The following is a 16,566-nucleotide window of genomic DNA, read 5'->3' as shown; positions in this document are numbered from 1 at the left end:
TAATCTTCTTGCAACTGCATCTTACTGTCATTTTGTGTGATCACCCATCTACTTCTGAGCCCTACCCTAAGCATAACTCCTCACTGTAAATCCTATCTGTGACCTCCTCAGTCTCCTGGATGATCCTGAGGTCATCTAGCTGCTGCTCCAGTTCCTTAATGTGGTCTGTAAAGAGCTGCAGCTGGATGCACCTCCCACACTGGAAGACTCCCTGACCTCCCACATACTGCAGGAGGAGCACACCACCGCCTAGCTGCCCTTTCTACTGCAGTAGACCAAGGAGGACTAAGGAACATCTACAAAAGACACCTGCGGTGCAGACCCAAGTCTCCGCTGCGACCAGAAGGTAAAACACGTCAATGAACTTATTGTAAATTTGTCGGCACCAAAACACGTGGGGACTCTGTGTAACTGCCTAGTCTGTGGTATGATTTTACTGGGTCATATGCAAACAAACCATTTCACTGCACTGATGTACTTGTGACAATAATGTACCACTGACGCATTGAATAGAAAGGGGTTAAGGAAAGAGCGTTCACGTCAAGGCCCTGTTTCCACCAATTTTTCTACCACCACGCACAAGAAGTGACAAGACAGACACCATTGTGTAGATGCCAAGTAATGTGTTCAGCTCTGGCTCAACAACTTCTCATCTTGTACGTGGACTCGATGAGAAGAAGATTGAATAGAAAGTAAGATCCTTTCCGAAGTATCTTATTTAATTTAGTGATACAGTGTGGAAACAGGCCCTTCGACCCACTGAGTCCCCGCCTACCAGCAATCCCCTACACTAGCACTACACACTAAGGACTATTTACAATTCTTACCAAAGCCAATTAACCTACAAACATGTGTGTCTTTGGAAAGTCGGAGGAAACCCAAGCAGGTCACAGGGAGAATGGACAAACTCTGTACAGACAGCACCCGTAGTCAGGATCGAACCTGGGTCTCTGGTGCTGTGAGGCAGCAACTCTACCGCTGCGCCACCGTGTCACCCTTTACGTATCAGCACAAGTTAAATTCCTGTCATTCCAAACAAACAAACAACTGGCGGTATCTGACTTACGGGCTCCCAGTAGTTGAAGGTTTCATCGCAGTCGGAGAGGTTGCTGAGTAATGCGGCGCAGAACCGTGCCGAGATGAGGCACTTGAAGGCCGTTGATCCCTCAGGTGCCCACACCTTCACTGACTGCCTGCAGAGGGGCAAACGTTGGAGGTAAGGGGAGGGAGGTCTAGGCACCGGCAGTCAGGGGGAAGGGATGGCAAGATATGGTATGGGTCGCAGAACCAACAAACAAGTAGCAAATTAAATATTTGGAAGTTAACATAGCGCTTATTCCATTAACAGGAAACACGGTACCAAACACAACAAATGCACTGAGTGAAATGTGGCAATGTTGTGGAGGAAGCCAATCCCCATGACTAGATTAGTTTCGAGATACAGCATGGAAATAGGCTCTTCGGCCCACCGAATCCGCACCAGTCCAGCAATCACCCCGTACATTAGCTCTATCCTACACACTAGGGACAATTTTACAGAAGCCAATTAACCTACAAACCTTCACGTCTTTGGAATGTGGGAGGAAACCGGAGCACCCGGAGAAAACACACGCATCCACAGAGCGAGTGTGCAAACTCCGTACAGAGAGCAGCCGTAGTCAGGATCGAACCCGGGTCTTTGGCGCTGTAAGGCAGTAACTCTACTGTTGCGCCACTGTGCCACGAGCGAATAACCGACGTGTTTTAATATGGATTTACCTGAGAGACAGGATGGGTAAGATGCTCAGAAAATTCCCTGACCACCTTCAACCCATTCCACCGGATCTCTGAACAATTCATTCCAATAATGTTCTTACTTGGAGTATTGTGCTCAGTTTGGGCACCCTGCCACAGGAAGGATGTTGTTAAGCTGGAAAGAGCATAAAGATGATTTGCGAGGATGTTACCAGAATGTAACCCCCTGAGTTTAATTTTAGTTTAGAGATACAGCGCAGAAACAGGCCCTTCGGCCCATCGAGTCCATGCCGACCAACGATCCCCGCACATTAACTTTACCATATACGCGAGTGACAATTTTACATTTTACGCCAAGGCAATTAACCTACAAACCTGTACATCTTTGGAGCTACAGGGAGAGGTTGAGCAGGCTAGGACCTTCCTCCTTGGAGCACGGGAGGCTGAGGGGTGATCTTAGTGAAGCGGATAAAATCAAAAGATGTTCTTTCACACATTTCATTAGAATTAAACACTTTTTAAACTTCCCTTTTGATTGCAGGCTTGAAGGATAAGTGACTGACAGTAAACAGGGAAACATTGTTGCAAAGGCGATGGGGCAGAGATACATGGTAACAAGGGATGGACAATGTAACCACAGGCCCTTCGGCCCTCAACGTGTGTGCTGAACATGATGCAAGACAGCAGCAAAGAGAGGACGGTGTGACAGAGCAAAGAGTGAAGGGGCAGCGAGGAGTGAAGGCTCAAAGTAAAAAAGGAGTGCAGAGCGTAGAACAGCACAGGGACGGCCCTTCGGCCCACAATGCCTGGACTAAACATGATGCCAAGGCCAACCCTTACATGCCTGCACATAATTCATACCCCTGCACATCCATGTGTCTATCTAAAAAGCATTTTAAACGCCACTATGGTCTCTGCCTCCACCATCACCACTGACAGCTGGTTGCAGGCACCCACTGTGTGAAGACAAGGGCGGACAATGTAACGAGGAGGAAGGAACTCTGCAGCAGCGCTGAATGAATGAATGAATGGGTGGCTGGATGGATGGATGGATGGACACGGTGTGTGTGTGCAGCCCGGACCCAGGCTACCGCCGGCCGGGGAGACAGCAGCTGCTGGGCCCGGGTCCAGGTCCAGGTCCTGGTCCGGGAACTCTCATTACCGGCACCGGGCCCGAGTCCTCACCCGTTCCTGCTCTCCTGACTCTTGTCCTCCGCCCCGCTCTCCTCCCGCGGCGCCCGGCTGCTGTCTCCGGCCGCCCCGGGGCCCCCGTCCGCCGGCGGCCTCCTGCCTCCCGCCCGCTGCCTGCTCCGCACCGCCATGGCCCGGCCTGTGGCGTCGCTGGGCGGCGAGGCCGCTCACTGCAGCCGTGTCCTCGGCTCCCTTCCCCTCCCCTCCCGTCCACAGCCCTCGGCTACTCGGCTACAAAACAGTCCAAACACCAAAACAACCCCGCTGCTGGAGACCCCGTGCGGCTACAATTAACCAACAGCATCTATGGACAGAGAGAACCCGCTCTGCTCCAACTTCCACGGGAAATAATTATATTTTCCATCCAAATTGCTTCGGTTTAGTATTGTCACGTGTACTGAGGTGCAGCGAAAACCTTTGCTTTCCTGCTATCCAAAAAGATCAGATAACACTGTACAGAAATACAATCAAACTCCAGTGTAATAGGTAAAGGAGAAGATTGAGAGTGCTGAATATTTAATGTCTCAATGACTTTTTATTGACTGTTCAGAAATGTTGTAGTGTAAATGCTTTATCTTTGCAGTTTGCCTATTTTTAATGGGTTTTCTGTTCTGAGATTTGACTGTGATCCAACAGGGTTGTTCCCCACAATTAACTACAGCGGCCTGTTTCCTTTATCATTGTTACTTTTTTTTTTGCATATCTTTCATTCATTTGTTCCATATCTCTGCATCACCATCTATATCTCTCGTTTCCCTCTCCCGTGACTTTCGGTCTGAAGAAGGGTCTCAACCCAAAACGTCATCCATTCCTTCCCTCCAGAGATGCTGCCTGTCCCGCTGAGTTACTCCAGCATTTTGTGTCAATCTTTTAAAGCCCTGTCCCACTGTACGAGTTCATTCCAAGAGCTCTCCCGAGTTAAAAAAACAACTCATGGAAGCACGTAGCGGGTACGTCAGAGCTCGGGGACGACTCTTAGCGGCTCGTAATGCTCACGGCAGGTACTCGGGAAATGCGGTAAGCTCGGGAAGACTCGTGAAGATTTTTCAACATGTTGGAAAATGTCCACGAGAGCCCCGAAGTACCGACGAGCGGCCATTACCGTAAATCTCCGAGTTCGAATCAGGGCAAACTCGGGAGAACTCTTGGAATGAACTCGTACAGTGGGACAGGGCTTTTAGGTTTGTTCCCTCGGCCGTTTGTTCACGTTCTTTGTCATCGCTGACAGACACACAAAGTGCTGGAGTAACACAGCGGGCCAGGCAGCATCTCTGGAGGACACGGATAGGTGACGTTTCGGATTGGGAACCTACGGGACAGAACTAGATCTCAGATCTACAAGGTTTACTTGGAACACTGCGGGATAATATTTTTCCAGATTGTTTTGCTGTAAAATTAATAAACAGTGCAAATTCTACAAGATAGCATGAGGCAGTTAATACGTAGCCACTGACAGTGCGGCACTTCTCTGCCCTGTGGGACTAGGGCCAGGAAACAGACCCCCTGTAGTCAAGCACAAAGAACCATACGCAGTTTAAGGTGAAATTAAACTGACCAAAGGGAGATGCTTGGAGGTCCAACTTGCAGATACTATTGCAATGTTTAAGAAACATTTAGACTGGTACATGGATAGGATAGGTTTAGAGGGATTTAGTTTAGATTAGAGATACAGTGTGTAAACAGGCCCTTTGGCCCACCGTATCCACACGGACAAACAAATCCAGGCACATTTACGCTATACACACACACACACACAGGAGGGATAATTTTCAATGTTACCATCAAAATTATCCTGTAGGGGTTTGAAGTGTGGGAGGACGCCGGAAATCCCGAGGAAAATCCACACAGGTCATGGGGAAAACTAACAATCTTTGTATAAACAGCACGCATAGTCAGGATCGAACCCAGGTTTCTGTCGCTGTAAAGCAGAAACTCTACCGCTGCACCACCGTGTGGCCACTAAGGTCAGCAAACAGGCCCCTTGTAGTCAAGCACAAGGAAACATACGCAGTTAAAGCTGAAATTAAACTGACCAAGGGGAAATGCTTGGCGGTACAACATGCAGGTATTATCACAACGTTTAAGATTTAATATTTAGACAGGTACATGGATGGGGCAGGTTCATAAGATCATAAGTGATTAGAGTAGAATTAGGCCATTAAATCTACTCCGTCATCCCATCATGGCTGATCTATCTCTTCCTCCTAACCCCATTCTCCTGCCTTCTCCCCATAACCTCTGACACCCGTACAAATCAAGAATCTATCTATCTCTGCCTTAAATATATGCGCTGACTTTGCCTCCACAGCCTTCTGTGGCAAAGAATTCCACAGATTCTCCACCCTCTGACTAAAGAAATACCTCTTCATCTTCTTCTTAAGATGGATATGGGCCAAACACAGATAGGTAGGACTAGTGTAGATGGGACATGTTATCGACGTGGGCAAGATGGCCCAATGGGTCTGTTTCCACGCTGTATGACTCTGTGACTGAGTTAATTGTTGAAAGCTAAAGCAATGGTGAAATATTCTTACTCCCAATTCTTCCTCTGAGGATGGTGGTAGTGATGGTGAGGATGGTCATGGAATGGAAATAACAACTCGTAACACATTACAAACACGGCCACTTATTTGTGAAATTCTTCCTTCAGCTTCAACAATTTATTTGTATATTTACTCTGTACATAGCAAAAATGTTCTGAGACACTTCACAGGAATTATCAAAAAATATTGGGCTGAGTCACAACAGGAATATATTACACTAGGTGACCAAACCATGATAGAAGAAAGTTTTGAAGATTATCTTAAAGAGACAGAGATTTAGAGAATTAATTGAAAGGGTTGGGTTTGTGGAAGCTGAAGTCACAGCCGACACAGGCCCTGTAGCAGCGCAGCAGTAGAGTTACTGTCTCACAGTGCCAGAGGCCCAGGTTGATCCTGACCTCGGGTGCTGTCTGTACAGAGTTTGCATGTTCTCCATGTGACCGCGTGGATTTCCTCTGGGTGCCCCGGTTTCCTCCCACATCCCAAAGACGTACAGGATTGTAGGTTAATTGGGTTCTGTAAACTGTCTGTTTCCCCCAGTGTGCAGGGAGTGGATAAGAAAGCGGAATAACATTAGAATGAATGGGTGACCATTGATCGGTGGGCTGAAGGGCCTGTTTTCATGCTGTATCTCTAAACTAAACTAAATAAATAAGAAATTGAACAAGAGGCTGACAGTCTTCGGCGGTAGCAAAGGTTGACTAGTTGGGAAGGATGTTACTGCGAAGATAAAAAAAGTTTACAGATATTGGAATCTGGAACAAAGAACAAGGCAGCATCTGGAGAGGCAAAAGGTGAAAGACATTCTTGCCATAGAGGGAGTACAGAGAAGGTTCACCAGACTGATTCCTGGGATGGCAGGACTTTCATATGAAGAAAGACTGGACTCGGCTTGTACTCGCTAGAATTTAGAAGATTGAGGGGGGATCTTATAGAAACTTATAAAATTCTTAAGGGGTTGGACAGGCTAGATGCAGGAAGATTATTCCAGATGTTGGGGAAGTCCAGAACAAGGGGTCACAGTTTAAGGATAAGGGGGAAGTCTTTTAGGACCGAGATGAGAAAAGCATTTTTTACACAGTGGTGAATCTGTGGAATTCTCTGGCACAGAAGGTAGTGGAGGCCAGTCTTCACATTGTGTTTTTGATTTTTTGTCTTTGGAGCGATTTCTGTCTTTAATTTGTGTATTGGTGATGTCCTTATTATTTATTTTACTCCGCTATATGTTTTTTCTCTCTTGTTAATCTCTGTAAAGTGTCCTTGAGACTTTGAAAGGCGCCCACAAATAAAATGTATTATTATTAGTTAATTGGCTATATTTAAGAGGGAGTTAGATGTGGCCCTTGTGGCAAAAGGGATCAGGGGGTACGGAGAGAAGGCAGGTACAGGATACTGAGTTGGATGATCAGCCATGATCATATTGAATGGCGGTGCAGGCTCGAAGGACCGAATGACCTACTCCTGCACAGTGTCTCTGGCGCTGTGAGGCAGCAATTCCGCCACTGTGCCATTGTGCTGCACTAAGGTGGAAAACGTAAATGGCGGTGGAAGGGCGTTATCGGAGAGTTATTTGGAACGCTTTCTGCAGTTCCTCGCGGAGATCCAGCTGCATTTGCAGCGCTTGTCCGTACGAGAGGGCTCGGTCACACGACTGGTACGTCAACCTGTAACAGCGGCTTCTCCGCTCAGTGTGAGGTTGACAGAAACTGTCGATCAGTGTCATCCGTCTGACCGTCTCTCTGCTGACCCGCCTCACAACAGCGTGGACCTCCAGCTCGTCTGGCCTCTCGTCGCTGCCCGCCCAGAAACTGAGATCGTGCGTGTAAACGGGCGGGTAGAGCGAGAAATCACGGAAAGGTTTCATTTCTGACCCGCCCAGCTGGTTTAGAAAGCGCTCGTCGAATGTCCAGAGCAGCCTCCAGTCAGGTATGTGGTAGAGCACCATGGACAGCAGGTCAAGGTTTATTGAAGCAACACAGACACTCAACTCACCACCCATCTGCTGACAAGGAAAGAGATCCAACTTTCCAACAGCATTGTTTATAAAGTCTGGCGGAACCATGTCCTTAACATAAATATTCCAGCATTTTCCACTGCTCTGCTCCATCAGGACAGTTGGATGCAAGTTCTGATCCATCTGGGAGATTTCTGAACTGCTGCTGCTTCTCAAGGTTGACTTCACCAGGAACGTGATGGCATTCTCCACAGAGCTCATAAATAGTTGGGGGAAATCTGGCTGTCGTTTGTCATTAAAAGCACCAACCAGCACCATCTCGTGGAATGCAGGCATGGTTTGTGGAGTAATCGGGCGTTTCCTGAAAACAGTGCCGCTGAGTGTATAGATGACTCCAGCTCTGAAGTCTGGTCTTTGCAGCACTTTGTCTAGGTATCCCGTCAGACTGGGGCGGAAACAGTACCTGCAGCAAACCTTGCTCAAGTCGGGATCCTCAGCCCAGTTTAGCAGTTTGCAGTCCACGTTTTTGTCTCCTTGGCTCAGATTCGACATGGGTTCTGAACATTCACAGCAAGGGGGTCTGCTAAAACATTGACCATCACTGCATCTGCACTGATCCGCCCCACAGTTTGAGCGGGTAACAAAATAAAGCTCAGGCTGACGAACCTCAGAGTCCATGCGGGGGTCTCCAGGACGATATTCTAATAGCAGAGGAAACTGGTCCTCCAGTTCCTGAACAGCTACATTGGCTGCAATCCTCTTTTTCAACAGATCCTTAATGACGTTCACTGGGTGATTGGAACCTTCCTGAAGAAAATTCCTGCCAAGGTGAAAAATATATTAGAGTTGTTGAAATAAGTCAAAATTTCTTTACATGAAGAGATTCTTAAACAAGAGTGGGCAATGATAGAGATGTAGTGTGAAGAGGGTTCCATGGCCAAAACTAATTGCCAACATAACCGTATGTGGGCTTCCAGAGTCTTCTCGACCTTTAGACCAACTTGTCCATGCTGACCAAGATGTCCAATCTAAGCTAGTCCCAATTGCCCTCATTGGGTCCATATCCTACTAAACTTTTTCTATCTATGTCCTTTCCGAATGCCTGTTTCAACTACCTCCTCGTGCAGTTCATTCCATACTCCTACCACCATCTGGGTGAAAAAATTGTCCTTCAGGTTCCTATTAATTTGTTCCCCTTTTGCTTTAAACCTATGTCCTCTGGTTCGCTCCCCCCTACCCTGGGTAAAACATTGTGCATTCAATTGCAATTGTGAGAAGTGTTTCAATTCTCCTCATGATTTTATACACCTCTGTAGGGTCACTTCTTAGCTTTCTGCGTTCCAAGGAGTCAAACGCCAGTACATGGATGCTCTACTGCTGGGGTGTCTCAGGAACACGGGCCTGACAATCTCAATCCAGCACAACGTTTATATATCTATATACAACATGCACACAGAGTGCTCACAAGTTCACGCTATTGAAGTAGAATTAGGCCATTTGGCCCATAGAGTCTCCACTGCCATTCAATCATGGCTGATCTCTGCCTCCTAATCCCATTTTCCTGCCTGCTCCCCACAACCCTTGACGCCCGTTCTCATCAAGAATTTGTCTATCTCTGACTTAAAAATATCCACTGACGGCCTCCACAGCCTTCTATGGCAATGAGATCCGCAGATTAACTACCCTCTGACTAAAGAAGTTCCTCAGCATCTTCTTTCTAAAAGAGCACCCTTTAATTCTGAGGTTGTGACCTCTGGTCCTAGACTTTCCCAACAGTGGAAACATCATTTCCACATCCACTCTATCTATGCCTTTCATTATTCTGTAAGTTTCAATGAGTTCCCCCCTCAACCTTCTAAATTCCCGCCAGCAGAGGCCCAATGATGTCAAACGCTCAAAATATGCTAACGCTCATCACTCATTCCTGGAATCATTCTTGTAAGCCTCCTCTGGATCCTCTCCATAGCCAGCACATCCTTCCTCAGATATGGGGCCCAAATTTGCTCACAGTATCCAGTTGCTATCCATGTCCCTGACAATGACTGAGCCTGTTGACCTTGTATCCTGTCTCAGCTGCCCAACTAAATCTTCCAGCATTTAAATGGCATTCGCCACAGAGTGGCTGGCAGAAAAGCAAGATCTGGGTCAGCGTTTAATATAATGTGCTACCAAACTCAACCTGTTTATTTTATCAGCAAGTTCTTCAGGGATACGGAAGGAACAGTGTTCATTCCCAATCATAGTTTCCATTGTAAACGGCTTCATCTTATCAATTGGCAAACTTCTTGTGAAGACATGGGTCAACGCTCCATCCACACGGAAGGACTTATCTTGGCTCCTGAAGGAAGAAAAATCAAAGCTGCAGTTTTACACATTTTATATTTAAGTGTTTACACGTTTTATAATAAAAGCATCTTTAAAATCTGCTCTAAGGTATGTGTGATTTTTCAGTTCAAATTCAACTTCATCAATGTTAATGCCAGGCAGTGGGGTGTGTACAAGGAACATACAAGCCCATGTTAGCATCCACCACAAAGCAGCGTAAAAACACAAACCACTTCGTTTTAATTTTAAATTTCAGTAACCAAAAAAACTCACTATTCATTTCATAGCCATGTGTTGGGACTTCCCCATGTCCAGAATAGCTTCTTTGCTTATATTTTTATTCCTTGAAGTGTAAAGGCTGAGGGATGATCTTATGGACATGTATAAAATCATGGGGAGAATAGATAGTGTGAATGAACAGTCCATTGTACTAAGAGAAAGAGAATCAAGAACCGGAGGCTTAAGGTGAGAGGGAAAAGATCGCGAGGGGCAATGTTTTCATTCATGGGTACATGGAACGAGTTGCCAGAGGAGGCAGGTACAAGGACAACATTTAACAGTCACTTTTGGATAGGTACTTGTATAGGAAATGTTCAGACGATATGGGACTAACATGGGCAAATTGTAGATGGCATGATCGAGCTGGGCTGAAGGACCTATTGTCATGCTGTGTGACTATGACTAATAAGACTTTATTGCATTGCATCAATAGGTGTTTGGCTACAAAGTATTTCTGGATGTAACTGGGGTTAATGGAAGCACCCGTTACATTCTGCCAGCAGTTTCCACAGAACGATATACCCTGAGAGCTGAGCAGCAGCATGGAGGAGTTATGATTGGAGGTTTCAAATAAGTGGGTTAACATCTCTGATCTCTTCTTCTTGCGCATGGCGTGCACAGCTACAGTTGTAGGACAAATTGTTCTATTTGATCTTATTTGATTGTGCACGCCGGGTCGAAACAGGGCGGACCACGTGAAGGTTGCAATCTTCCACCCCGACATCTCTGATTTAACCAGGGGTCAATATTTCATTGTGCTAATATTGCCAATAGATCAATAATGCCATGGCTGGCATTCCTCAGGGAAATGAAACAGAATACTGCAAGCTATCTGCAGAGGGAGAATCAGAGGCAATGTTTCAGTTACTGATCACATTTCCCGCAGCCACAGTATTCTGCTTTTGCATTTCCTTGTTCCTACTCTTCACTGCAGAGGTCAACACACAAGGGTGTATATGTCTTGTCCACCAGTTACATACCTGTAACCCGTGCTGGTGTAGCCACCGTGACAGGTGGCGTCAAATGCGTTTACTTCACTCAGGATGAACCCTGCTCCTGCGGCCTGGGCAACGATTTGCCAGCTGTCGTGCCAGCAGCGTGTGGGCTGGTCAGCACCAGTCCCCCCCTGCCCCCGACACAGGGTAACCTGCACGTCACCTGTCGCAGTTACCACCTCTGCACAGCTGGAAAAGAACAGTCTTTGTTAGTGCTGTCGGTTCACTCAGTAACATTCAATTCAGCTGTATAGCACGCGAACAGGCCCTTTGGCCTGTCTTGTTGCCACTCTGTGGTAATCCAATTTGACTCTTTTCCCTCTAAACCCTCCCTATTCATATATCTGCCTAAATATATTTTAATGTCTTATTAGTATCTGTTTCCACAGCTTCCTCTGGCAGCTCATCCCAGATAAGGACTACCCTGAGTGAAAAAGGTAGCCCCTGAGGTTCCTCTTAAATCTCTCCTGTCTCACTTAAACCTGTGCTCTCTAGTTTTAGATTCCTCTACCTTGGGAAAAGGACTGCAAGTGTTCACTTTATACAATTAGATGACCTTTATAAGTAAATTCTACAGGTGCTGCCTGACCTGCTAGGTGTTTATAACATTTTCTGTATTATTTCATTAGTCCAGCATTGGCAGTCTTTACTTTCATCATCTCTGCTCTCAGACGTTTTCTCTGTACGTTAAGAGGCCATTCGGCCCAATGAGTCAATGCTGACTCTCAGAACATTCCCATGATGTAACCTTAAGGGTGGCAGTGGCAGTGGTAGAGTTGCTGCCTTACAGCGCCAGACACCCAGACGTTGGAGTACGTTCTGACTACGGGTGCTGTCTGTACGGAATTTGTACGTTCCCCCCGTGACTACGTAGGTTTTCTCTGGGTGCTCAGGTTTGCTCCCACATTCTAAAGACATACATGTTTGTATGTTAACTGGAATTGGTAAAATTGTAAAATTGACCCTCATGCATAGGATAGTGCTAGTGTATGGGGATCACTAGTTGGTACGGACTCAGTGGGCCGAAGGACCTGTTTCTAAGCTAAACTAAAACCATCATCCTAAATCTAGGAGCGTTGCTGTAGCAGCAGCACCTGCTGTGAATATTTTGTTTTCAAGGAGTGCAGTGCAGATCGCCCAGATTTCTTGATTAATATTTATCCCCTAATCAAACTGAAACAGATAACATGGTCATTATTGCAAGACTGTGCCAGGGAGCATGCTTAGGGCATAGTGACAGGTTTGTTTGCTCCAGTCACAGCAGTAACAGCAACAGTATCTCATTAGCTGAAGTGCATTAGGAAGTCCGGAAAGATATATGAAAGCCGCCATATCAATGTAGGTCCTAATATCTCCACCTCCCACATTCTAGTACCTCGCTTTGCCCAAATACTTCTCAGTTGTAGGAAAATCTAATGGCCCACAAATACAGAACATGCAATGAGGTCATCAAGTAAAACTACACAATGGAAACAATATCATATTACACCGCCCTATGCCAAACTGGAAATTCACCCGCAAACATGGGACCTAGCAGAGAATCCCGTCCCCCTGCGGAACATTCAGACCTACCTCCTGAAAAATTTTGCCAATAGCTCTCTATTTTTTTTCACTCCAGCCTTCCTGCCACAGTGTGGGAAATTGAAGATAACTCTGTCGAAAAGCCTGCTTCTTAAAGACGGACATTCCTGGATGTTGGTACAGTCCACGAGAAAGTGGGCCTCTGCTCCTGGAGAAGGGGTTACAAAGGACATTGCACGAGCAAAATTCATCTCCTGAGCATGTGAAATTATGATTTATAGTATTGAACTTGGTCCAATAAACAGGGGACCAGTCAATACGATACGATAGAACTTTATTTATCCCAGGAGGAGAATTGATCTGCCAACAGTCATAAAACACAAAATACATGAAACATGAAATTAAAGTGACGAGTGGAAACGATTGGGGATGAGCAAAGATTGGGGGTGGGGAGTCTACCCCATGACAGACAGGGTGAGGAGTTGTACAGTTTGATAGCCACAGGGAAGAAGGAACTACTGAGGTGTTCTGTGCTGCATCTTGGTGGAATCAGTCTGTTGCTGAAGGTACTCCTCAGGTTGACCAGTGTGTCATGGAGGGGGCGAGCTGTATTGTCCAAGATGCTCTGCAGTTTGAGGAGCATCCTCGCCTCCAAGACCACCTCTAATGAATCTAACTCCGCCCCCACGACAGAGCCAGCCTTCCTGATGAGCTTGTTAATCCTGTTGCCGTCTGCGTCGTTTGCCCCAGCACACGGCAGCGAAGAAGATGGCACTGGCTGCCACCGATTGGGAGAAAATCTGCAGCATCTTACTGCAGCCGTTGAAGGAGTGGAGCCTTCGCAAAAAATACATAACTGGGATAGGTAGCAATTCCTCATCTTAGAAGGTGGAATTCTCTACTTCCAAGGGTGGTGGAATCGGATCATTCGATACATTTGTGAAAATGGATAAATGTTTGAAAGTTCAGAGTTGAGGGCAATGGGAAACTAAGGGGGAAGGGCACAGTGGGAGGGGTGTGTGGGTGATGGAGGGGAAGAGGAGAAGGACACTGGTGATGATGAGCTGGGGGCATGGGTTATAAAGAAGGGTGTACATGAGAGGTTAAATGGAGGAGAAGGGAGCAGTTTGTGAGCAAGTTCCCAGAAATCAGAGAATTTTAATATTGATGCCGTTGAGTTGTGGACTACCCAAGTGGAATATGAGGTTGTGTTGTGAACGCAAATCCCTCACCTTTCTCCAACAGGCAGTTGATATTATTGGCAGCATGTTCGTGCTTGGTTATTGTTTCTTCACTTTCATGGCAGGTGGCCACGACATGGATATCTCGGGACACGCGATCACACAGGGAGGCCGAGAAGGAGAAGTTTCCCTCTCCCATGAGCAGCACACAGTCTCCCGGTTTCATTGACATTTCAGTCTGAAAACAGAGGCAAACTGCTCAAATCCCATCGCACAAAGACAAACCACGTGCTCTCAACCCATCACATCACTCAACATTGGCTCTCCACAATGCAAACATCAATATTAATATATTTCCTTGATCTTTTGTTTTCAAATTCCCTCGTTGTCTCATTGGTTTCTTCTGGAACTTCCTTCGGACAAACCAATTTCCAAGCTCATACCTTCATCCAACTCTGACCACTTCATTCAATGATTGAATTATACTATATTATCACATGTTCCTAGGTACAGTGAAATGCTTTATTTTGCTTACAACCCGCTAAAATCATGCAGACCTCACCGAGACAGTATTGTGTGTTCACCTAGAGTGTACACAGGTGTCGCCACATATTGGCGACGACAGGGTTAAAAATGTTCACTAAACAGTCCTATCTACTGGCTCCCAACCCCCTCCCGCCCAACGGGGTCCCCCTCCATTCTCAACCGGGTCCTCCAATATTCCCAATGGCTGCCACAATTAGAGTTTGCCACCAGTCATGCTCTTTGATCCTGCCACTGGAATTTGCTCACTCAGCCTCTAATATTCCCAGGGCCACAGTGCTGGAATAAAGGCACAAAAACAAAATACGCAAAGGGAGAGCAGACCATTTGGCCCTTCAATTCCATGCATGCCACCATTCATCAAGATCTTGGCTGATGTCCTCCTTCATTGTCATTTCCCTGCCTTAACCCTCGACTAATACGCAGAAATCTACCAATTCTTGCTTTGAATGAATTCAATGACCCTACATGGTTGAGAATTTCAAACATTCTCGTTTGCCTCATCCCTCCATCAGAGGGAAGGATTTACCCCACAACTGGCTGTCCAGGTGGCTAGCTCTCCCTGAATCCCAAGATTGAACTTTCCAGAGACTTGGAAGTTGCAAGGTGCAGCAGGAGCGTGGAGACTCTCTGCTTGCTGTTCCACAAGAGGGTCGGTCTATTGCCCTCATGTGTTGTATAATGTGACTGGGTAACATGCAGAATAAGCTTTTCACTGGATCACTGTACGCGTGATGATAAATAAACTAAACCAAATGTACAAAGTGCTCCAAATGCAGTCTGCCCAATGGTCCATTTAATTGCTGCCTCTATATAGGCACACAGAGGGTGGTGGGTGCCTGGAACAAGCCGCCAGAGGATGTAGTTGAGGCTGGGACTATAATAACAATTGAAGGACATCTGGACAAGTGCATGGATAGGACAGGACCAAGTGGCACTGGTGTAGATGGGGCATTCTGGTCAGCATGGGCACGTTGGGCCGAAGGGCCGTTGTCTGTGTTCTGTGACCCACCTCCCTCCGGGGCGCAGGGTCAGACCGTTCGGTGCATCATGTCCGTGCTGCTGCGGCCACGGCCCGGTGTCGAGGCCTAGCTTCCCCGCGGAGCCTCGGCCTCGCGCTCAGCCTCCGCCGGTGCTCACAGCCGCCGCTCCCGGGTCCTAGCGCCCGTCTGCTCCTGCCCAGCCGCGGCTGCCCCGGGTCCTAGCGCCCGTCTGCTCCTGCCCAGCCGCGGCCGCTCCCCGGGTCCTAGCGCCGGACGAAGACTCTGATGCCGCCGCTCCTGGGTCCTAGCGCCCGACCGGATCCACGGATGCGAGCGGTGAGCGATGGGGCAGGAGTCGGGGTGGAGAGGGGCAAAGGGGAGAAAGCGGACAAGAGCAAGGGTGCGACAAGGAGCAAGAGGAAAAGGGTTGCAGAGGGACGGGGCAAGGACGGCGAACTAAGGGCAAATGATGGAAGGTGAGGAGAAAAGGGAAAGGAGCGGCGGAGGATGAGGGGAGCAAACTGTGGAGCGAGGACCTTTGGTGTGAGGAAGCAGCAGGGAAGGAAGCGGCAACGGGGAGTGAGGAAGTCGCCCCAAATCTCAAAGTGTAAAGGAATGCAGAACATGGGACCGCACAGTCTGAACAGCCCCTTCAGCCCTCAGCGTCCAGGGCTAGGTTTATTATTTACTCGTGTACCGAGGTACAGTGAAAAGCTTTGTTTTGCATGCAGATCAAATGTACTTGGGGTAGAAACAAGGAACTACAAGTGCTGGTTTAGATGGCAAAGCTACAGTATAATGTACACAAACACACCAGTCTGCCCACAATAGCCCAGGCCCTCAGTGCGGGGATGTTGGCAGGGTTAACGTCATCTGATAATTGTATCTTAATTATTAAAATTGTAATATCAATCTGTAACCCTGTGAATATTTTCAAACAAACGAGATGTAGCTCGGATTGAAAAACATCGCCTCCCCAGAGCACCAGGGGCCAGATACTACGCCTGCCCTGGGCTTCACGTTAAGGACCGCACAGAGGAGGGTGTATGGAACCAGCTGCCAGAGGAGATCGCTGAGGCAGGTACATTAACAGCATTTAAAAGATGTTTGGACAGGTACACGGTACATGCATGGGAAAGGTTTGGAGGGATGTGGGCCACACGCAGGCAAATGGGACTAGTGCAGATGGGGCATCGTGGTCGGCATGGGCAGGTTGGGCCGAAGGGCCTGTTTCCATGCTGTATGACTCTCTATGGGCGGGAGTACAAGGTGCGATGCCACAGTATGCATCGTGTACACAGGACTCAGCAAGAAGAG

At 47.3% G+C, this 16,566-nt stretch overlaps 2 protein-coding genes across 3 annotated transcripts in view; both read right to left on the bottom strand.

Moving 5' to 3' along the window:
* The window catches only part of alg9 (ALG9 alpha-1,2-mannosyltransferase), a 78,458-nt gene extending 75,292 nt beyond the window's left edge, over positions 1-3,166 (bottom strand). Inside the window, exons 1-2 of one of the 2 annotated variants that reach the window (XM_055660685.1) lie at positions 2,920-3,166; positions 1,067-1,193 (exon numbers count right to left, since the gene is read on the bottom strand). In XM_055660685.1, coding sequence (XP_055516660.1) covers positions 1,067-1,193; positions 2,920-3,056 — 264 coding nt within the window. In that variant the 5' untranslated portion in view covers positions 3,057-3,166. Of the gene's footprint in view, positions 1-1,066; positions 1,194-2,109; positions 2,184-2,919 lie in introns of those variants that run through there. The other variant, XM_055660686.1, reaches the window with a different exon arrangement.
* Positions 3,167-3,927: 761 nt separating this feature from the next.
* Positions 3,928-16,318, bottom strand: fdxacb1 (ferredoxin-fold anticodon binding domain containing 1). Its single transcript, XM_055660682.1, has 6 exons — positions 15,279-16,318; positions 13,775-13,961; positions 12,594-12,750; positions 11,007-11,210; positions 9,602-9,760; positions 3,928-8,242 (listed from the first exon to the last, which is right to left on the bottom strand). The coding sequence occupies exons 2-6, from the start codon at positions 13,953-13,955 to the stop codon at positions 7,024-7,026; spliced, it is 1,920 nt and encodes a 639-aa protein (XP_055516657.1). The 5' UTR covers positions 13,956-13,961; positions 15,279-16,318; the 3' UTR covers positions 3,928-7,023.
* Positions 16,319-16,566: the final 248 nt, after the last annotated feature.

Source organism: Leucoraja erinacea, chromosome 32 (assembly GCF_028641065.1).
Source record: "Leucoraja erinacea ecotype New England chromosome 32, Leri_hhj_1, whole genome shotgun sequence".
In the NCBI taxonomy this organism is placed as follows: domain Eukaryota; kingdom Metazoa; phylum Chordata; class Chondrichthyes; order Rajiformes; family Rajidae; genus Leucoraja; species Leucoraja erinaceus.
This window is presented reverse-complemented; position numbering and strand designations above follow the sequence as displayed.

What these genes read in the sequence shown, in the direction of transcription:
- fdxacb1 (XM_055660682.1), bottom strand. Translation starts at nt 13,955, where the DNA reads ATGTCAATGAAACCGGGAGACTGTGTGCTGCTCATGGGAGAGGGAAAC. An exon ending in CAACTGCCTGTTGGAGAAAG is followed by an intron (nt 12,751 to 13,774) that starts GTGAGGGATTTG and finishes CCCCTTCTCCAG; the next exon opens with GAGCAGAGGCCCACTTTCTC. An exon ending in TACACCAGCACGGGTTACAG is followed by an intron (nt 9,761 to 11,006) that starts GTATGTAACTGG and finishes TTCTTCCTTCAG; the next exon opens with GAGCCAAGATAAGTCCTTCC.